At 41.7% G+C, this 22,299-nt stretch overlaps 1 protein-coding gene across 2 annotated transcripts; it reads left to right on the top strand.

Moving 5' to 3' along the window:
- The first annotated feature begins 79 nt into the window (after positions 1 to 79).
- On the top strand, positions 80 to 22,176 carry Trmt6 (tRNA methyltransferase 6 non-catalytic subunit). Of its 2 annotated transcripts, XM_004661448.2 has the most exons (11): positions 80 to 248; positions 12,486 to 12,613; positions 14,778 to 14,887; positions 15,449 to 15,540; positions 15,667 to 15,750; positions 16,004 to 16,128; positions 16,840 to 17,195; positions 17,685 to 17,770; positions 19,111 to 19,213; positions 19,312 to 19,398; positions 21,715 to 22,176. In XM_004661448.2, the coding sequence occupies exons 1-11, from the start codon at positions 121 to 123 to the stop codon at positions 21,916 to 21,918; spliced, it is 1,503 nt and encodes a 500-aa protein (XP_004661505.2). In that variant the 5' UTR covers positions 80 to 120; the 3' UTR covers positions 21,919 to 22,176. The 2 variants fall into 2 exon arrangements, with proteins under 2 accessions (XP_004661505.2, XP_045012558.1); XM_045156623.1 differs by lacking the exons at positions 80 to 248; positions 12,486 to 12,613; positions 14,778 to 14,887; positions 15,449 to 15,540 and having other exon boundaries at positions 15,731 to 15,871.
- The last annotated feature ends 123 nt before the right edge of the window (positions 22,177 to 22,299 follow it).

Here is a 22,299-nt window from a genome sequence, read left to right as displayed (position 1 = left end):
CCCGAGCGGAAGGCGGAAGCGGCACGTGGGACGGCGCGCGGGCCGAGGCTGGGGCTCCTCCCGCTGCTGCTGGCGGTGGCCGAGGTGGTGCGGCGGGGAGAAGCTGGCCGCTGGGCCGCCATGCAGGCTGCCGGGGAGCCGCCGAACCCGCAGCCCTCGCTTTCCGGGGACCACCGCATCCAAGACGGCGACTTTGTGGTGCTGAAACGCGAAGATGTGTTCAAAGCCGTACAGGTCCAGAGGAGAAAGTAAGTCGGCTGGCCTTTGGGGGACGTCGGCCCCTCCACCTGGACATTCCCTCCCGCCAGGTCTTCTCTAAGATCCCTCCTTCCGGGGTCAGGTTTTTTTGTTCTTTGAACTCCTGCTTCCCCGCCCTTTTTGCCACCATTCAGATCTTTCTATCACCGACGCCTTTTTCCACTAGGATGCTTCTGCATCCTTTGCTCGTAGGTTCTCATTTGCCTCCCTGTCTTTCCACTGAGCCCAACTGCACAATTTCATACCCAGCCCTCTACCCTCAACTCCCCTTGTAGTCTTTCAGAATTTCTTTTCCAGAATTCCATTCTTAATCTTCTGATGCCCGACGTTCCCCTGCCGAGATCCTTTCCATAGATTCTCAAAATTATCTTTTTACAAAACCTCTCTCCCACTCACCTTTTCACTTTTGAATCCCATCATTGCTTATGTCATCTGTTTGCTCCACCCTTTTCCGAAAAATCCATCCTTCCTTTATTTCTCAACCAAGATCAGTCAGAAGGGGGGGGGTAGGTTGATAGATAGACAGATATATCTTTCACCTATTCGGCTCTCAGGTAGATTTTTTTTTTCCCCTTGGGAAAGAAATTTTTTCCCAAGGGGAAAAAAAAAAGTTTCCCAAGAAAGAATAGGAATATCTGTCTACATTGAGTAAGAAAAGAAGATAATTTCCCACAGACTGTGGAAGCATCATGGTTCATTTTGCATCGCGGTATTCACGGTCTCTGAAAATTTGCTCAAGATCTCAGAATTAGGTTTGGTGAATTTCTGGCAAAGATGATCAAGTTGTTTTAATCCTAATAGCTTACTAATGGTGAGAATGTATTGGGATGTTTCGATTAATTTACCCGAAATGTACAACTAACCTTTCTTTTGAGCTAGTTTATAATAGTATCCTTTGTTATTTACTTGTTTGTTTACAGTGCTGAGGCTCTAACCCAGGGCTTTGTGCGTGCTTGAGAAGCAGTATGACACTGGGCCACATGCCCTGTGCATTGGGGTACAAAAGCAAATTTAATTTAGCCTCAGGAAATCTTTCTGTGAATAAGAAAGCTAGTATGAGATTTGGAATTGCTGGCAAATGCCCACTTTGAGTAAGTTATTTTACTGTTTTGTTTTTTACATCAAACTGTTAGGGGGTATTTAAAGTGAAGCAGAAAACATTAAGAATCTTAGTCAAACAAATAGATGGCTTAGTGGTTGAGGCGCCTGCCTGCATAGCCTAATGACCCAGGTTTGATTACCCAGTATCTATGTCCTGGTGTGCCCATTCTCTCTGTCTGTCTCTCCTCCCTTTCTCCCTCTCTCCCCTTCCCCGTCTCCCCCTCCCCCCCTCCCCTCTCTCTCTCCTCCTCTCCCTCCCTCCCTCCTTCCCCCTCTCTCTCTCTCCCTCCCTCCCCCTCTCTCTCTCCCTCCCTCTCTCTCTCTCTTTAAAGGAATATTAGTCAAACAACAGTTCCCAAATGATAAGTAAGCCATTTTGCTCTGCATCAATTGATTTAAAAAGGGTGAATGGTGTTTATTCTACTCTAGGATGAAATGTCTGCACCAGCTTTTCAGCATTTTAAAATTATCCACTGATGAAATTTTATTTCATTTTTATGGTTGAAATTGTAAAAATTCTACAACTATCACCGTTACATGCTTTTTCCTTTTTTTTGTCAGCTTCCATAATTATAGACAATATCCCATGGTAATTTCCTCCTTTCCCCCACTTTCCCCTTTGAAACTCCACTTTCCCTCATACATTTCCCCTCTATCAGTCTCTCTTTTATTTTAATGTCATCATCTTTTCTTTCTATTATACTGGTCTTATGTAGGTAGTGTCAGGCACTGCAAGGTCATGGATATCCAGGCCATTTTGTGCCTAGAAGAGTGTGTTGTAAGGAGTCCTACCCTTCCTTTGACTCTTATATTCCTTCCGCCACCTCTTCCATAATGGACTCTGAGCCTTGGAAAGTGTGATAGAGATGTTTCAGTACTGAGCACTCCTCTGTCACTTCTTCTCAGCACTATGTGGCCTTCTGAGTAATCCCAGGGTTACCTCCATCTAAAAAGAGAAGCATCTCTAACCAAAAGTGAGAGTAGCATTAATATATTGGTATGAACATTAAGAGAAGTGCTTACCAGGAAGTTTGGTGAGCATAGTATGTACATTTAGCCAGACACCAGCAGAACCCTAGGGCTCATGACTACACCTGTTGTAGGTTTTCAGTATCAGGGATGTATTTCCTCCCATGGAGTGGGCCTCCATTCCAATTAAAGAGTGGTTGGTTCCCCCCATAACAGACATGCCACTATTGTACCTGTTGGCTCATTTGGCCTGGTTAGCCAAATATAAGGCTTGCAGTGTCCACTGGTGATTACCTCCACTGGTGATTTCTCTCTCTCCCATTGAACTGCATGCACTGTGTCTTTTTCCAGCTTTCAGTCAGGGGGTCTACATGGAGGAGGTTTTCAGCTCAGCTCCCACAGGATTTTTCAGTGACCTTGCAGCCCAAGTGTTTGGAGTCTTCAGCAAGAGGGTTCTACCATCTATTCCTGGTGGGAAACCAAGAGCCTTGGTAATAGCCTGTAATGTTTTGGGAATATTAGGGACCTCCCTGGCTAACAGCTCACTGGAAGGTATCCCATTCCTGGCACTGAAATTTTTCCAATAACAATCTATGGCTTCTGGTTGTTCCATTGTCCAAAAAAGTAGGTTTCAAGCCACGCATGGTGGTACACGCCTTTAATCCCAGCACTCGGGAGGCAGAGGTAGGAGGATCACTGCCGTGAGTTCGAGGCCACTCTGAGATTACATAGTGAATCCCAGTCAGCCTGGACTAGAGTTATAACCCTACCTCAAAAAAAGCGGGGAAAAAGGGAGGTTTCCATATGACTGATTCATACCATCTTAGATTAGCCCTCCCCCCACACTTCCTTTACTCAATCACTTCCTCTGACCTCACTTAGGCCTTTCCACCTCCATTAATCTGTTCTTCTGCTTATATATATACACAATATCATCCTATTAAGTCACCCCTCCCCTCCTTTTCTATTCCCTTTGTATCCCCTTTCTAGCTTACTGGCCTCTGCCACTGAGTTTTATGCCAACTCACATGGAAGTGCAATCATTTGTAGCTAGGATCTACATATGAGCAAGAACATGAGATATATGGCTTTCTCGGCCTGGGTTACCTCACTAAGTATAATCCTTTCTAGATCCATGCATTTTCCTGCAAATTTCTTTTTCTTTATTTTTTATGTATTTGCAAAGAGAGAGAGAAGAGAGACAGACAGAGAATGGGCATGCCAGGCCCTCTAGCCACTGCAAATGATCTCCAGATGTATGTGCCCCTTGTGCATCTGGCTTGCATGGGTCCTGGGGAATCGAACCTAGGTCCTTTGGCTTCGCAAGCGAATGTCTTAACTGCTAAGCCATTTCTCCAGCCCTCCTACAAATTTCATAATTTCATTTGTCTTTACTGCTAAGTAGAATTCCATTATATAAATGTGCCACATCTTCGTTATCCACTCATCTAGGCTGGTTCCGTTTCCTAACTATTGTAAATAGAGAGGTAATAAGCATGGTTGAGCAAGTATCTCTAAGGTAGTGAGAGGAGTCCTTAGGCCTAGGAGTATTATAGATGGTCATATAATAAATCTTTTTTTAGCTGTCTCAGGAACCTCCACACTGATTTCCACAATGGCTGTACCAGATTGCATTCCCACCAACAATGTAGAAGGGTTCCTCTTTTTCCATGTCCTTGCCAGCATTTATTGTCATTTGTTTTCATGATGGAAGCCATTCTGATAGGAGTGAGATGGAGTCTCAGTGTAGTTTTAATTTGCATTTCCCTGATGGCTAAGGATGTAGAACATTTTTTTAGATGTTTACATACCATCTGTATTTATTTTGAGAACTCTCTATTATTTCCATAGCCCATTTTTAATTGGGTTGTTTGATTTCTTATTGTTTTATTTTTTTGAGTTCTTTGTATATTCTGGATATTAATCTTATGTCAGGTGTATAGCCAGCAAAGATTTTCTTCTGCTCTGTAGGTTGCCTCTTTGCTCTATTCACAGTGTCCTTTGCTATACAAAACCTTTGTAATTTGATGAGGTCCCAGCAGTTGACCAGAGCTTTTATTTCCTGAGCAACTGGGGTTATATTCAGAAAGTGTTTATCAATGCCAGTATGTTGAAGGGTTTCCCCTACTTTTTCCTTTAGCAGTTTCAAAGTTTCAGATCTGATATTAAGGTCTTTGATCCATTCAGACTTAACTCTAATTTGGAGAGAGAAAAGGATGTATTTTCATCCGTTCACAGATACATAGCCAGTTTTCCCAGCACCATTTGCTGAAGAGGCTGTCTTTTCTCCACAGAGTATTTTGGCATTTTTGTAGAAGATCAGATGGCTGTAGGTATCTGGACTTAGATCTAGATCCTCTTTTCTGTTTTTCTGACAGTACCATGCTGTTATTGTTACTGTGTCTCTGTAGTATAGGCTAAAATCAGATATGGTGATGTCACCAGCATTATTTTTGTTGCTAAAAATTGTTTTAGATATTCAAGGATTTTTTTTTCTTTTGTTGTTTTGTTTTGCAAGTTAGAGTCTCTGTCTAGCTCATGCTGACCTGGAATTCCCTGTGTAGTCTAAGGGTAGCCTTAAACTCATCACGATCCTCCTACATCTGCCTCCCAAGTGCTGGGATTAAAGGCATGCACCACCATGCCCAGCTAGGATTGTTTTTTCTCATTCCATAAAGAATGCCATTAGAATTTTGATGGGGATTATGTTAAATGTATATAGATTGCTTTTGGTAAGATTGCCATTTTCACAATATTGATTCTTCCAATCCAAGAAAAAGGGATGTATTTCCATTTCCTAGTGTCTTCTACAATTTCTGTCTTGAGTGTTTTAAATTTTTCATTGTATTTAAGAAAAGGGGGGGGGGGTTGGCTGGAGAGATGGGTTAGTGGTTAAGTGCTTGCCTGTGAACCTAAGGACCCCGGTTGGAGGCTTGATTCCCCAAGACCCACGTTAGCCAGATACACAAGGGGGCGCACGCATCTGGGGTTCGTTTGCAGTGGCTGGAGGCCCTGGCGTACCCATTCTCTCTCTGCCTCTCTCTCTCTCTGTTGGTCGCTCTCAAATAAATAAAAATTAAAAAAAAATTTTAAAAAAGTTCTGCAGTCACCACTTTCCAAATTAAAAGCATTTAAAAAAATAAAATTTTCATTGTAGAGATCCTTCACTTCTTTGGTTATGTTTATTCCAAGGTACTTTATTTATTTTTTTCTCAAATTTTATTAACATTTCCATGATTATAAAAAATATCCCATGGTAATACCCTCCCCCCACACTTTCCCCTTTGAAATTCCATTCTCCATCATATCCCCTCCCCATCTCTCTCAGTCTCTTTTATTTTGATGTCATGATCTTTTCTTCCTCTTATGATGGTCTTGTGTAGGTAGTGTCAGGAATGGTGAGGTAGTGGATATCCAGGCCATTTTGTGTCTGGAGGAGCATGTTGTATGGAGTCCTACTCTTGCTTTGGCTCTTACATTCTTTCCACCACCTCTTTGCATTAGACCCTGAGCCTTGGAAGGTGTGATCAAGATGTTACTCAGTACTCCAGTCACTTCTTTCCAGCACTAAGACACCTTCTGAGTCATCCCAAGGTCGCTGCCATCTGAAAAGAGATTCTCTACCCAAAGTGAGAGTAGTGTTAATATAAGGGTATAAATACTAAGAGAAGTCCTTACTGGGCAGTTTGATAAGCATACTACTATATACGCTTATCCAGACATCAGCAGATGTTACACCCCTAGGGCTTATGACTATCCCTGTTTTAAGTTTTCAGTATCAGGGATGTATTCACCCCCATGGAGGGGGCCTCCAGTCCAATTGGAGGGCAGTTGGTTTCCACCATTATAGATATGCCACTATTGCACCCATTGGCTCATTTGGCCTGGCTGGCCAATTATAAGGCTTGCAGTGTCCACTGTTGAGTATCTTCACTGGTGATATCTCTTTCTCCCATTGAACTACATGCAGAATGGCTTCTTCCAGCTTTCTGTTAGCTGGTCTTCATGGAGGAGGTTATCAGCTCAGTTCCAGCAGGATTTCTCAGTGGCTTTGCAGCCCAAGTATGTGGAGTCTTCAGCAATAGGGTCTTACCATTGATTCCTGGTGGGAAAACAAAGGCCTCGGCAATGTTTTGGGGTCATCAGGGACCTCCCTGGCCAACAACTCACAGGAGGTATCCCATCCCTGGCACTGAAAATTTTCTAGCAACAATCTGTGGCTCCTGACTGTTCCATTGTCCCAAACCGGAGGATTCCATATGATGTATTTGCATCCTCTTAGATTTTGATTAGCCCTCCACTGTTATTTATTTTTGACGCATGGGAGTGATTCTTTGATTTCATCCTCTGCATGTTTGCTATCATATAGAAAGGCTAATGATTACTGTTTGTTTATTTTGTATCCTGCTATATGGCTATAAGTGTTTATCAGCTCTTAACAGTTTGTTGGTAGAGTCTTTAGGATCCTTTATGTATAGAATTATATTGTCTGTAAATAATAATAACTTGATCTCTTCCTTTCCAATATGTATCCTTTTAGATTTTTATGTTCTTGAAACTAGTAATTTTTATCAGAATTTTAGGAATTTTGTCCATTTTTCTTTATACATAATTTTTGGAGATTTCAATGCTGATTATTTAAGCCTTTTAGCTGAAGTATGACTTATTATAGCAGAGTTTTTAGATTATAAGAACATAGTTTGCTGAGTAAGCCCAGTGTTACATCTTTTTCTAAGACAGTGTCATTGTGTAACCATGGCTGTCTTCCTGACTCCTAGGGCTGTATCATATCCAGCCATCTTCATTTTCAGATATAGTTGTTTGAATGTGTTTCTTAGAGCATGCTCTGTTAGAAGAATTTTTTTCATTCTCAGGGAGACAGATAATATCATCTTTAGTTCTAAAAAGTACTCATTAGACATTTTTTGAAAGTCTTCATTGTTAGGTCAGGACAAAATAGAGTTACAGCAGGAGGGCAACAGAGATAAGGAAGCAAGTCATCCACATTACTCAAGAAATGCCCAGAAATGTTGATGTAAATGGGTCGTGCATTGTGGAGTTAGTCCACAGTTATTGGTACGATAAATGTCTGCATATCATGACCCAACCTGTGACTCTGACATTCTTTCCGCCCCCTCTTCCACAAAATTTTCCTGAGCCATGTTGGGTTCATTTTTGGTCTGCTTCAGTGCTGAGGTGTTGGGGGCCTCTGAGGCTCTGGCTCTCTGATTTGGTAGGAGTTGATTTTTCTCTGTGTTGGTCTCCTTCCCCTTTGTGCTGGTATCTGGTTCATCAGGAAAACAGCACCCTTGCTTGTTTCACCAATTTTCTTTAGTTTCAGTCAGGCCCCTTTTAAGGTATGTTGGGGCAGCTCTCTCCTTAGGATCTGCATCTATCTGAAAAAGAGAAGCAGATTCTCCAACGGAGAGTAATTTAGCACACGTAAAATTGAGCTAACACTTACTTTTTTGATAGAGAGTTTAATAGGTGTAGGCCCTCTTGTACCCCATGATTAATGGTAGCTTGATATTGGAGAGTGGGCTTATGTTTGGATATGGTTCTGACTTGTTTCCCAGCTCCAGCTATGGGTCTCGTACCACTGAGGGGATCAGTTAGCCAAATCAAGAGCAGTTGGTTCCCCACCATGGCTGTGTGCCACTATTGCTCTTGTGTGGGCATTACACCAGGTTATTTGTTGCTAATTAGGTCAGTTAATTGGATTAGTTGCTTGGACAGATATTGGTAATTTCCCCAGTCGCCCATGTAGCACCTTCTGGCACTAGACTCGCTGATTGGGGACTGACTCTCTCCTGGCTTCCAGCCATGCCATTCCATTTTACGCGTCAGCTGTGTATGGAGTCTTCAGCAATAGGGTCTTACCACTGACCTTTGGTGGGTCATCAAGTACTCTGACAGAAGTCTGTCATTCTTTTAGGAAACCTTATAGGTTTCTCTGATCAAAAGCTCATCCTGGATGATAGCCCCATGCTGGTAGTGGGTGTTACAGGTCAGTGCCCACTAAGAAAATAAGGGAAAACATAATTAATATACAAGAGTTATGATAATGGTGTTTTGAAGTCCCCAGCTATGATGGTGTTGGTGGTTATTTTTGTTTTATTGTCCAGTAGGTTTTGTTTTATGAACTGTGGTTCCCCTGTGTTTGGTGCATACAGATTTATGATTGTAATATTCTCTTGATGGATTGTTCCCTTGATAAGTAGGAAGTGGCCTTCTTTGTCTTTTTTGATTATTTTTGGTTGAAGTCTATTTTATCTGATGTTAACATAGCTATACCTGCTTGTTTCTTATTCCCATTTGCTTGGAATATTGTTTCCACCCTTTCACCCTAAGGAGGTTTCTGTCTTTAGTGGTAAGGTGGGTTTCTTGAAGGCAGCAGATTGAGGGATCTTATTTTTTGATCCACCCTGTTAGCTTGTGTCTCTTGATGGGTGAATTAAGGCCATTAATATTTAGGGTGATGACTGTGAGTATTGTAAAGCTGAGTTTTGTCATGGAAAGTTTTTCTTTCACCATCTATTATGAGGGAGACTTTTGCTGGGTAGAATAGTTTGGGTTGGAAGCCATAGTTTCTTAGAGTTTGAAGAGTTTCATTCCAGGCCCTTCTAGCTTTCAGGGTTTCCATTGAGAAGTCTGAAGTAATTCTGATGGGGTTTCCTATGAAAGTGGTATGCTGTTTTTCCCTAGCTGCTTTTAGGATTTTCTCTTTGGTGTCAATGTTTAGAGTCTTAATATGTCTTGGGGAGTTTCCCCTTTGGTCCAGTCTGTTTGGAGTTCTGTTTGCTTCTTGTGTCTTGGTGGGCCTTTCTTTTAAGAGACTGGGGAAGTTTTCTTCAATTATTTTGTTAAATAAGTTCTCCATGCCTTTGGTCTGAAATTCTTCTCCTTCTGGTATTCCAATGATTCTGATATTAGGACGTTTAAGTGTATCCCACAATTCCCTCATGTTCTGTTCACAGGAACTTTTGAACTTACTGAAATTTGAACTCTTGAACTGTTTCTTCCATCCTGTCTTCCAGATCAGAGTTTCTATCCTCCACTTTGCTGACTCTATTCTTGAGAGCCTCTAGAGAGTTTTGGACTTGTTCAATTAAGTTTGCATTTTCTATTATTTCCCTACATATCACTTCTATCACTCTGTCCAGCTCCCTTTTCACCTCATTTTCTGATTTTCTTGATGATTCTTGGAATTCATCCTTGCATTTCTTTATGTTTTCATTTAGTGTGGCCAGCTGATTTTTAAGGTCCTCTTTTTTTTCACTCTCCCTCAACTCTCTTAGCTCTCTTTGAATTCCTTCCAATGTCTTATATTGCTCTAGCTTAGTGATGGTAGCATCCACACGATTATCGGTCCTTTGTTACTTTCCTGCAAGTTCTATCAGTAGGTTGGTCAGGGTTGCATTGCTCATAGCTTCCACTTGATATTCTGATCCTAAAAACTCTTCTATCTTTTGGTTAGATGTAATTCTTGTTGGACTGGGTGATCTATCTGGATTTTCTTGCATTTTAATTTTCATGTTATTTCTTTTGCACTGTGGTCTACCCATGACAGTGTATGGGCAGGTAGATGGGTGGAGCAGCCTGGGCTCTAGCTCAGTGAGACTCCAAGGCAGCCTGGATTTTTGCTCTCTTGCCAAAGCTGCCTATCTACTGCCTGACAGGGGCGCCAAAATTGCCTGAATTCTCACCCAGTAATGCACCAAGGCTGCCTGCTTTTGAGCTTGGAAGGGGACTGAGGTAGCAAGCCCTGAAGCTGCCCGAACTCTGGCTGGGAACACTGGGACCTGCAAACAGTGTGCACTCTCCTGCCACAGGGGAGTGGGGGATGGGCAGCGACGAACAGGTAGGGGGTGGCACCTGTGCTGGCGCTAGCGACTCAGTGTGGGCTTGTGTGGCCCTTGCTGTGGGACTGGGCCTGCTGCACGTGCAATTGTAGTGCAGAGGCAGCTGCAGCGTGCACAGGATCCGGGTACAGCGGAGGCCGGCCGGAGGGCACGCGATCAGAGCACAGCAGCTGGGGGTCTGGCAGCCGCCTGATCACAGCCACAGTGGTCACCGCGGGTGTGCGAGCCGAGCACAATGGCAGAGGTCCCCGGGTGTGGAGATTCCCCACGGGCGTGTGATTGGAGCACAGCCACTTGGGGCGCGGGGTGCGGCGGCTGTGTGGGGGGTAGACTGCCCACCCAAGAGGGGATCCGCGATTCCCTGTTTTTCCCCACTCTGTGCCCTCCCACTGGGAAGAAGACCCTGATAGCCCTTAATTTCTTGTCTTTCTTTCCCTGGTATTTGAAGCGCAGCTAGGCAATTGCCATCTTGGCCGGAAGTCAGTCACTTGTAGAAATTCCTTCCCTTCTTCACCTTCCCCCAACTGAAGAGCCTATAAAGCCCACTATCTGTAACCCCAATCTGACTGCCCTGCTCCTGCGAGTCAGTCCTGGCAGCCTGTGTTTTTCCCCCTGAATAAAAACTTCCATCTTTGCTTCAGAGTGGTCTCTGTGGTCCTTGGTCATTCCTGAACCTTACATTCATCATCACCTCTTAGAATCATAGTGGTAATTTCCATTTCATTTAGAAATGGCTTGCTGAGTTCAGTGTCATCCTAGGCCAGCCTGTCCTATAACCCTTCCATCTGAACCATGTTCACTTGGTTGGGTAGATGCATTCCTGGTTCTCTGAAAAGAACATTGCAAATCTTACTTCTTCTCAGTAAAAGTATGGCTCCCACATATCTCTGACTACCTATTCTTTTTCTGATGTGCAGTTACCTCACGTTAGGTTGGCAGAGGCATGAATCAACCACCTTCATTCTGGTGTTTCGTTAGCCTCAAGTTGCTTGAAGGATGAGGGTGGAGGGTGTACTTCAGGGCTGAGAGGAACAAATATTTTGACTGTGACATGTTGGCTATTAGGAGTCCAACAAAGAATAAGCTTTGGCTATATTTGAATCACTTTAAGATGTAGTGGAATGAAGGCCAGGGGAGAGGACATACGAGGGTAACCCAATGGGAATACGACAATATGCAATATGTTCATTTATTAAAGTTCTTACAAAAAGAAAAGTATAAAGGTAAATTGACAATACAGAGTCATCAATGCCACCATATTTCACTCATATGGCTCAAGTGACATCTTAAAACTATAGTGATACAAAAGTGTGACAGAATGGAGAATCCAAAACAAAAGCGGTCATGCCCAGTAACTAGTAGTGATGGAAACATTTTACAGGGGAGTATAGGTGATTCAGCAATGCATTTTTGCTGGAGCAAAAAGGAAGAGGAAGGAGGTGGGCCACAATATGGAATTCACTAGACATCTTCCAGAATCCAGAATTCTGTGCATGAGGGCTGGATCCTTAAGCCATGTGGTCTTTCCTAAAACCCAAAGCTTTTGCTCAGGTAGACTGTTGTGTGATGTGGTAGGAAGAACCATACCAGGAATTTAAATATCAGCTCTAGTGTCTTGTAACTGTGACTCCACTTACCACCACCCTCTCCCAAAATGGCCACACATAAAAGACTACACTTGAATTTGTAATAATTCTTCCTTAGCCTCCTGAGTATATACTTTTCTCTGGGCCTCACAGAGTTCTGTTCTGGAAAGAGCCCTTTCTCAGGGTCAGTGTAAGAATTAAAAAGTGCTGTGTCTGGAAAATACTTAGCAGATGGTAGTTTTCTTCTTTTGAAAGGAAAGGCTTTTGTTGTGTGGAGTCCCCCCCCTTTTTTCCTCCAAGGTAGGGTCTCTCTCTAGCTCAAGCTGACCTGGCATTCATTATGTAGTCTCAGGGTGGCCTCGAACTCACAGTGATCCTCCTACCTCTGCCTGTCAAGTGCTGGGATTAAAGGTATGCACCACCACACCCAGCTGGAGTTTCCTTTTTAAATTGTCATAACATGCAAATCTGAATGTTTGTTTCTAACTGTTTGTTTGGACTAGGTACTTTCCCAGTAAAATAGTCATTTGCATGAAGGAGTATTTAAAGTTCTTGTCATCTCAGTGATAACTTCATTTGATATTTGCTAGTGTGAGTTGCACAGAGTTACTTATTATAGAGAACACTTTGGAAATAAACTAGAATAAGCATGCCTTTTCTGTAGTGAATATAAAAGTAATCTTTTGATTGTTTGCATTTTCTTTCCCAGAAAAGTAACTTTTGAAAAACAGTGGTTCTATCTGGATAATGTCATTGGTCATAGTTATGGCTCAACATTTGAAGTGACCAGTGGAGGAAACCTTCAGCTCAAGAAGAAGACAGAAGCGCCTACTGCAGGTACCTCATTTTGTTTGCATGAAATAGATGCTCTCCAACTCACGGTCTGACATCCACTTAATTCAGAAGGACCAGTCCACGCTACCTGCACAGCCCTTGTGTTAGTTACTATTCTTATTTCTATGATAAAATACTTGACAAAAACAACATAAGGGAGAAAAGGTTTATTTTGGGCTTCTAGTTGAAGGTACAGTCTATCACCATAGAGGGAAAGTCTTGGCAGCAAGAGAGTGACGCATTTAACCACATTGTGCCTACAGTCAGGATGCAGAGAGATAAGTGGTGGTGCTCAGCTTGCTTTCTCCTGTTCTGTCTAGGACCCCAGCCCATGGAATGATGCCTCTCACATAGCGATGGGTCTACCTTCAGTAAACTTTCCTGAAAATGCCCTCACAGAGGTGTGTCTCTTAGGTGATTCCAAATTGTGTCAGGTTGACAGTAAGATCACTCATAACATGCACCCAAAGTCTGAGTCCATAATCTAAGAAATATAGCTTGGTTGAATGAGGCAAGTGCCACCTTTTAGTGATGAAATAACTTGGATTCCAGCTCCAAGCCACCATTACCCAGATCCCTGACCTGAGCCTCTTGAGCAGAGTCCCTGAATCTGCTGCTTCAGTGCAGGAGCCTGCATAGAATCTTTAATGCTCAGAAGTCAAAACAATTGCAGAGTAGTAAGTGGCCAGGCTAGAGCTTGACGAGCCTGACTTTACCTAGCCAATTGGCTAGGTTTCAGTTGGCTTCATCATTTCCCTTTCATCCTAGGACAGGTGGTTTGATACTTGCAGTTCTTATAAACTCATCCATAAAATACGTATTTAATGTCTTAAGTTATAGTGAGTAATTAATGATGTGGTTCATAGAAAGATCTAAGCAGTGCCTTACCTGTTGTGAGGGTCTCGTAATTCTAACTATCATTACTAATTAAAAGTCAATGCTTATTTAAAAAAAATGTTTAGGAATAATTGCTGGAAATTTAACTGAGCATCTTGCCTATGCTAGGTAATAATTATGCTGTATCCTTCCCCCTTTTTGTTAATTTTTATTCTAAGACAGGCGCTCACTGAGTTACTCAGGCTTACTTTGAACTTGCTCTAACCTAGGCAGTCTTGAACTTGTGATTCTCTTGCCTCAGCCACCCAAGTAGATGGGGTTACAGTCCTATACCACCAAACCTGTCTTTAAAATAAGTATTATTAAATATATTAACACAAATATTTAATTATCAAAAATTATTATTAAAGTCTAAGCCAAAGCAAGTAATTAGTTTTAAATTAATACCTATGTTTTTCTTAAGAACCAAGTAAATGTTATTTACAATTAGGCATTGTGGTTATAGAAATTTATAAGCTGGACTATCTTATAACATATACTTTTCAGTGGCAGTGCAGGCCATAGTGGTGTACTCTTGTAATCCCTTAACACCTTAGGAGCCTGAGGCAGAATGATCTCAAATACAAGGCCAGCATGTTATAGGGAGATGTCTCAAAAAAATACAATAAAATAAAGTACTTATAGTAAATAGCCGAAACAATCACATATTTTTCTGATTGGAAGAAAATAAAACAGTGGGTTGTAGTGGAGCCTTACTGCAGAGGTATAGATGAGTTGAAGTGAACTCAGTCCTCATCCAGTCACTCAGAGATCTGTTAGAGAGCCTTGTAGGCACAGAGAGCAGAAAAATCCCAAGGCCTTATTGAGAGATCTAGTTTGGTATATTAAAGGAACAGAAGAGCAATGTTTAGCTTGGGCTACATAGCAAGACCCTGTTTCAAGCAGACAAAAGAAGCCCAAAACAAGAAGGGCAGTGTAGCTGGTGCTTTAGGGACAAGAGATGGGAGTAAAGAAGGTAGATGGGAGCCAGATCATCTTTGACATACATTTTCATTACTGTGAGAAGCCACTTTCTGGTTTTCAGCAAGGAAATAGAATAAAGGAACCAGTCTGTGTTTTAAACAGTACTTTGCAGGCCTGCGGCTCAGGATGATATGCAGGAAGATGAGTTAGAGGTTCTAAGAGACATTAAGAAAGAACAGTACAGTACAGTGGTACTGTTAGAACTGGAAGGTCAAGCTTGAGTGACTGATGGGCTGGGTGTAGATAGATACTTAGAAAAAGAAAGATGCAAAATAATTCCAGGTCATAAAATAATTTCTCTCTTTAGAGACTAAAGAAGCGGGCACGGATAATCGAAATATAATTGATGATGGGAAATCTCAGAAACTTACTCAAGATGACATAAAAGCTTTGAAAGACAAAGGCATTAAAGGAGAGGTAATATTCAAAGGAGGCTTTCTTTATATACACATGTAGCACATTTCCTTAAACAGACTAAGGTAAAGTTAAAAATAGTGTTTTGTTTTTGTTAGCAATAGGTCAATATATATGCAATTCACTGTATCAAGATTGTGTTTCTTGTATATAGAAATTGAAGTGATTGGTATTACTAAAATAGCTAGCCTAGAGAATTTAATAACTGCATATCAGGATTTAATTTCATTATTTTCAGTGATATCCTCAGGAATGACAGTTTCCTTTGTCTCTCTTCTCCCTTTATTGGATATCTCTGTTCCTTTAACTTGGTGTATATGGAATTGTTTGGACAAGGCCCTGGGTTTGATCCCCAGCACCAAAAATGAAACGATCTAAATTGTAAAGTACTTCATTATAAATCCTAAATAGAATATAGGATTACAAAGCCAATCTGCTTGGACTTCTGTGGAAGAGGGCCTGGAGAGTCAGACCTTTGGATAAATGCTGGGGTAAGAAACCTGTGAAGTCATTTGTTCTTTGAAAGGGGAGTTTCAGAATATCTGCTTGCTCCTTTTCTTATAGGAAATAGTTCAGCAGTTAATTGAAAATAGCACAACATTCCGAGACAAGACAGAATTTGCCCAAGATAAATATATTAAAAAGAAGAAAAAGAAGTAAGTAGTTTTTGTTTGAAATGATTAGAGATATTATTTTTTGTATCTTTTGAGAGTAAATATTACTAAAAGTAAAAGTTTTAAACAATTTTTTTTTCTAAATTGTTCTGTTTTTAATTTTTCCAGATATGAAGCCATCATTACTATTTTGAAGCCATCTACACGTATTCTTTCAATTATGTATTATGCAAGAGAACCTGGAAAAATTAAGTACGCTTTGTTTCCTTTCAAAAATATAATTAGGGGAAATAAGTCTTTAAGAAAGTCAATGATTTTAAGTAAAATGAAAAGCTTGCTCACCTGCATAAAGTATCTTCCTTCCTCATAAATTGTAAGTCCTTTTACTGTCACCTCCAAAGCAATTAGTAGTCAACATAATTTTTATTTAAAAAACTTGAAAATGATTATTTTAAGTATAGGCTTTACTCAGATAAAAATGAATGAATCATTTGTTTTTCATTAGCCACATGAGATATGACACACTAGCCCAGATGTTGACATTGGGGAATATCCGTGCTGGCAACAAAATGCTTGTAATGGAGACATGCTCAGGCTTGGTGCTAGGTGCTGTGATGGAGCGGATGGGAGGTAAGACACTGTTTTCAAATTCAGTAAAACTACCGTGATCTGATTAAAGGGGTCCCGAAATTTAAAGACTGAAACCTGGATTGGGTTAGCTTGAAGTTAATGAAGTAAGTGTTGCAGACCTTTATGGCTCCAGTAGAATCTTCCTGTGTGGTCCATTTCCCCTGCCTTAGGCTGAGTTGGCTACTCAGTGATGGGCACTGTCCATTCCTGCTTTGGTATATATGAGGATGATTCCAGAACTTGTGGTTGGCTTGGAATTTCAGAGCAATGACTTCAGTAAAACAGCCCTTGAGGTGGATTGAGTGGGAAGGCTACTGAGAATGTATTCTCACAGCATAGCCTGACTTGGCTGTGCTTTCTCTGACACTGTAGAAGATAAGAGTTTGTATCTACCCCATTTGAGGATTAGAGTAGGAGAAAGCAAAAATGCAGACACCAATCACAGGCTATCCAAAAATAACCATAGGATTTTACCATAGTTTCTGGTGAGGATACGCTTCTTGAAGACTTCTGTTTCTGTTTCAGAATTGTCTGATCTTATTGTGAGTATAGCTGCAAATGGACCTCATGAATTCTATCATTCTTCACCCTCTAGACAAGATAGAAAGACTTGTATTTCATGGGGACTTAAGTTTTGTGTAATCTTAACTTATGCTCTGTTGTGTAGAGCCACCTCCATTGTGCAGATGTTGGTTTGTTTCATCTCCTCAGGTTTTGGCTCCATTATTCAGCTGTACCCTGGAGATGGACCTGTGCGGGCAGCAACAGCATGTTTTGGGTTTCCTAAGTCTTTCCTCAGTGGTCTCTATGAATTCCCCCTCAACAAAGTAGACAGTCTCCTAAATGGAACATTTTCTGCTGAAATGTTGTCTTCTGAGCCAAAAGACAGAAGTTTGGTTGAAGAAAATAATGGTGCATTTGAGGAAAAACAGGCATCTGAGCAAGCTAATGAAGACTGCAGGGCAGGGGCTCCAGATGGCAGTCACCCAGAAGAGCAAGACAAAATGGAAATTTCTCCAGATCCACAGTACAAGGAGTCTAAAGAGAGAGGAAACAGAAAAGATTATGTAAGAATATAGCAAGTCACATTTCTTGGAGTACTCTTGGCTTCCATTAACTCCATTTAAGTAATGAGATTTGGTTTGGTTTTGAAACATTAGTAAATCCTAATATGATAAATATCACAACAGTTGGGAAAAAGTGTGTACCCAAGTGTGTGTGTGTGTGTGTGTGTGTGCATGTACACAACTGTCTACTTTAAATCTTTGGGAGAGAGCCCAGGTTTCTTTAGGTGTTTTTATTTTCTGTATAAACCACCCCCCTAAAGACTGGTTACAATGGCTTATACCTATAATCACAGCATTAGGGAAGCTGAGATAAGAGAATTGCCATGAGTTCAAGACCAGATTGGGCTGTTTCAACAAAACTAAATAAAAAGCAACCCCTCTCCCATTCTCTTGCTTTACTATGATTTGCTAAATACTGTTGAAATGCTTTCATAAATGAGGATTAACACAGAACCTGGCATGTAGTACATCATGTTATTTTTCTTGAAGATTCAGGAAAAGCAAAGGAGACAAGAAGAGCAGAGGAAAAGACGTGTAGAGGCTGCTGCTCTGCTGAGTGAGAGAAATGCAGATGGGTATGTTGACAACATAAGGTCCTTGTTGGTGATGGTGGGCTTTGTTTCCAGTACATGGGCATTTTCTTTCTGTGTCTCTGCTGATTGTTGTGGGCATGGAGATAGGCTTTTCTTTGGAAGCTGAATGTGGCAGAGGTGGAAAAGTGATAGTGCTCATTTAAGACGAGAAAAACCAGCAGTGGCAGTGCATCAGATATTACGCCAGGTGCAAGAGTGGAACATAGCCAGGCATAGTGGTGCACACCTTTAATCCTAGCACCTGAGAGGCAGAGGTAGGAGGATCACCGTGAGTTCAAGGCCACCCAGAGACTACATAGTGAATTCTAGGTCAGCCTGAACCAGAATTAAGCCCTACCTTGAAAAACTTTTTAAAAAATTAATAAATAAAAAATTAAATTTAAATAAATAAATAAAGAGTAGAACATTAACATGGCTGTGATAACTGGCTAATGACCAGGGCTAGTAAATATCTCTGTCAGAGAGAGATTCACAGGTGTGTTGTTAGATTTGCTTCCAAATGACTGTTTAAATTTTTAAAATTATTTTTATTTATTAATTAGTGGAGAGGTGGATAGAGGGAGTATGGGTGCACCAGGGTCTCTTGCCACCGCAAACAAACTTCCAACACATATGCCACTTTGTGCATCTGGCTTTACGTGGGTACTCGGGAATCAAACGTGGGCCAGCAGGCTTTTTTTTTTTTTTTTTTTTAATTTATTTGAGAGTGACAGAGAGAGAGAAAGAGACAGAGACAGAGATTGAGAAATGGCGCGCCAGGGCTTCCAGCCCCTGCAAACGAACTCCAGACGCGTGCGCCCCCTTGTGCATCTGGCTAATGTGGGACCTGGGGAACCGAGCCTCGAACCGGGGTCCTTAGGTTTCACAGGCAAGCGCTTAACCGCTAAGCCATCTCTCCAGCCCGCCAGCAGGCTTTTAAGCAGGCACCTTTAACTACTGAGCCATCTCCCTAGCCCCAGATCATCATTTTAAGAACTGAGCGTGTCATTAAATGCTACTCATAGTTGCCAAGCAGTGTGCGAGCTTATAGCCTAGTTTCTTAGAAATAAGTAGCTCATGATTTTATTCTATTTTGAATTTCTAAAATGTGTTACTTCCTTGTGTGAATCATACAAAAGTGCTTTTTTGTAGCTGGTGGTGGTGATTTATGGCAAGCTGGTCTTGAACTTGAAAACAATCCTTTCTCCTCAGTTTCCTGAGTGTTGGGATTACCAATGTATATAACCATACACAGTAGAATATGGTTGTTTAAAATCCATTTGAAAACCTGTGTTCCAATTTGCAGGAGTAGAGAAACACTTTTTATAACATTTTCCTTGCAGTTTGATTGTGGCCAGCCGTTTCCATCCCACTCCATTGCTGCTGTCTCTTCTAGATTTTGTGGCCCCATCAAGGCCGTTTGTAGTCTACTGTCAGTATAAAGAGGTAATACTGGGACAAAATGGACAGTTCTTTTATCTGAATTTTGATCCTCAAACTGCAGCCTAGGAGATATTTGCTAATGTAATTGTTTTTGCTTTCAGCCTTTGTTAGAATGCTACACAAAATTGCGAGAGAGAGGTGGAGTCATCAACCTCAGGCTGTCTGAAACCTGGCTCAGAAATTACCAGGTAAGTATGCTTCTAGCCAAGCTGGGGAATAGCTGTCTGGAGTTGCTGGTTCCTTTTAGACATGCGGGAAATGGCCAATAAAAATATCCTTGCTGGGCATGGTGGTGCATTTAATCCCAGCACTTGGGAGGTAGAGGTAGGAGGATTAATGTGAGTTTGAGACCACTCTGAGGCTACATAGTGAATTCCAGGTCAGCCTGATCTAGAGTGAGACCCTACCTTTAAAAAAAAAAAAATCAAGTCCTTGGTTTGGGCTGTAGCTGTGAAAACATCTGCTGCCTGCCTGCGACTCAGAGAAAGGACCCCTGACTTAATGGCCCTCTTTTTTCTTTTCATGTCAGGGTCCATTCTTCTCTAGCTTGAGCCTAGAGACATTTGAAGCACTAACAGCTGCAATTCATGCTTCTTTAAGACCTTGATATCAAAACTGGGACCTCATCATGCTGGGCAAATTCTATGCTACTGAGCTATATCGCCAAGCAAACATATACCAGGATGAAAATTGAAGTATAAGGGATTAGGAGAAGTGCCTTTGAAAGATAAAGGGAGCAGGGTTAAATGGTATACTACGTGGATGCCTGGGAATGGGGGGGTGAGTGTAGGAAGCATGATAGGAAGCAACTCCTACCACTTAGACTGTCTTAGCCTATGGCAGACAATGGAGGGCTTGGAAGCCAAGAGTGCCCTTTAAACAACCTCCTGGATTGGGCCCAACTAATCCATTCTTTTTTTTTTTTTTCTTATTTTTTAATTTTATTTGAGATGGAGAGAGAGAGAGTGAGAATGGGCACACCAGGGCCTCTAGCCACTGCAAACGAACTCCAGACGCATGCGCCACCATGTGCATCTGGCTTATGTGGGATGTGAAGAATGGAACTTGGGTCTTTAGACTTCACCGGCAAGCAACTTAACTGCTGAGCCATCTCTCCAGCCCCCAGCTAGTCCATTCTTAGTGCCTGTACTCAGTTGCTAGCTGGAAGTCTCTGCTGCCTAAACTCATGAAGAGTGATCAGAGGGGACACTTCTGTGTTGCCAGGACCATTATTTTGCTGCTTAGCATCTGTTCATGCTGTGGTAGGGTTACTTTTGAACACTGAGCAGCCTGCCTTTTTGCACAGTTAATAGATGAGAAGAAACCTTGTCATATTAACAAAATAACAGGGAGGTGAGGTCCTCAGTGTTTTATCCGTTGCACTAGGATAAACACTGTCCCGGCCAGCGGGGAGTTGAACAAGGACCCAAGGAGAAGCTAACCTGGGTGAGAAAGGGCAAACAGACACAAGAAAGAGACCATGCTAGATGTTTGTCAAGGCCTCAGAGTCTTTATTTTTTACATAGTGGTTATATAGGGGAAGAAAAGTGGGGGAATAAGCTGGCTGAAGTGATTTAGGGCTTTGGAATTGTCAGGAAACCTAGAGGGGATGTAATTAGGTGTTCATCTAATCTTGCCTCAATGGCTTAACATCCTGACCATAAACTGGCTTTTTACAAAAGATAAGATTCTGTAAGCAGTCTGCTGACCGATGTTCCAAAAGTACCTAACAGAAAGCTTGATGAATCAGCTTTCTGAGTAATGAGTCAGCTTATGAGCAAGCATGCCCAGGCAAAATGGAGAGGCTTTTGCTCTATGGCTCCCGACAAACACCTGACCAAAAACAGTTGATGGGAGGAAGACTTATTTTGGCTTCCAGTCTCAAGGGAGCTTCATGATGGCAGGGGAAAGCATATGGCATAAGCAGAGGCTGGACATCATCACAGCAGGTAGAAAACAGCAGCAAGACAGTGAGCCTGATTCTAGCAAGGGGAAGCTGGCTATAACACCTTTAAGCCCACCCCTGAAAACACACTTTTTCCAGCAAGGCTCCAATTTCCAAATTCCTACCATCAGCTGGAGACCAAGGATCCAGAATGTCTGAGTTTATGGGGGACATCTGATTCAAACCACCACACCATCCAGTAGCTGCTTCCCCATAAACCCATTGTTGGCCTTGAAGCTTCCTGGAGCTAAGAGGAGGAAAGTAATGCACTGGCCCCATTCATTGCAGAAACCCATTGGCCCATTCTCCATACAGAGTTGCGTTGGGCTTGAGTGGAATGTGGTTTATTTTTCAAAATCACCCAAAAATAAAGTAAAAAGGTATTTTATTTCTACACGTTTCTGCACTGTTTTATGAAGGACTGAGCTCTGTAGAAAGTCATCATATTAAATCTTTAAGAGAATCTGTCATTTAAATTCTGATTTTTGAAAGTACGGTGGTAGCACAGTTGGTAAAAATGATGGGAAAACATGAATGTCTATTTTTCTGTCTTGATTAGGTTTTGCCAGATCGAAGTCATCCCAAATTGCTGATGAGTGGAGGTGGGGGGTACCTTCTGTCCGGCTTCACAGTTGTCTTGGACAACCTGAGAGCAGACCCTATCCTGAAGTCCAACACGAGCATGTTAGATTCTCATGAGATGGAGCAGCCAACGGCTAAGAAACAGAAATGTACAGAGTCCAGTCTACCTTGTAACTCTTAAGGACAGTTTTGATTTTTGTTCCCCATCATTCCACAGTTGGTAATTAAGTTTTAAATGCCATTACTAATTGTTCTTTCATATCCTAAGAATGTGTTTGTACACCTCATCTTAGGAATGTTGAATTTGTCAAAACTGTATCTCAAGTGCACAGTAGTGAGTTGACATGGTAATTGTGTGTATTTAACAAAAGCCCTAGAGGACTTCTAGTGTCCTGAAAATACCTTGAGAGTTTTAGCATCCTGAAAATATGTTTATATACAAGACTTTGTTTATATATGTGTATACATATATATATATATATATTTTTTTTTTTTTTTTTCGAGGTAGGGTCTCACTCTAGCTCAGGTTGACCTGGAATTCATTCTGCATTCTCAAGGTGGC

This window comes from Jaculus jaculus, chromosome 8, assembly GCF_020740685.1.
Source record: "Jaculus jaculus isolate mJacJac1 chromosome 8, mJacJac1.mat.Y.cur, whole genome shotgun sequence".
NCBI classification, from domain to species: Eukaryota; Metazoa; Chordata; class Mammalia; order Rodentia; family Dipodidae; genus Jaculus; species Jaculus jaculus.
Note: the sequence above shows the minus strand (reverse complement) of the source record. Positions and strands in the feature narration are given on the sequence as shown.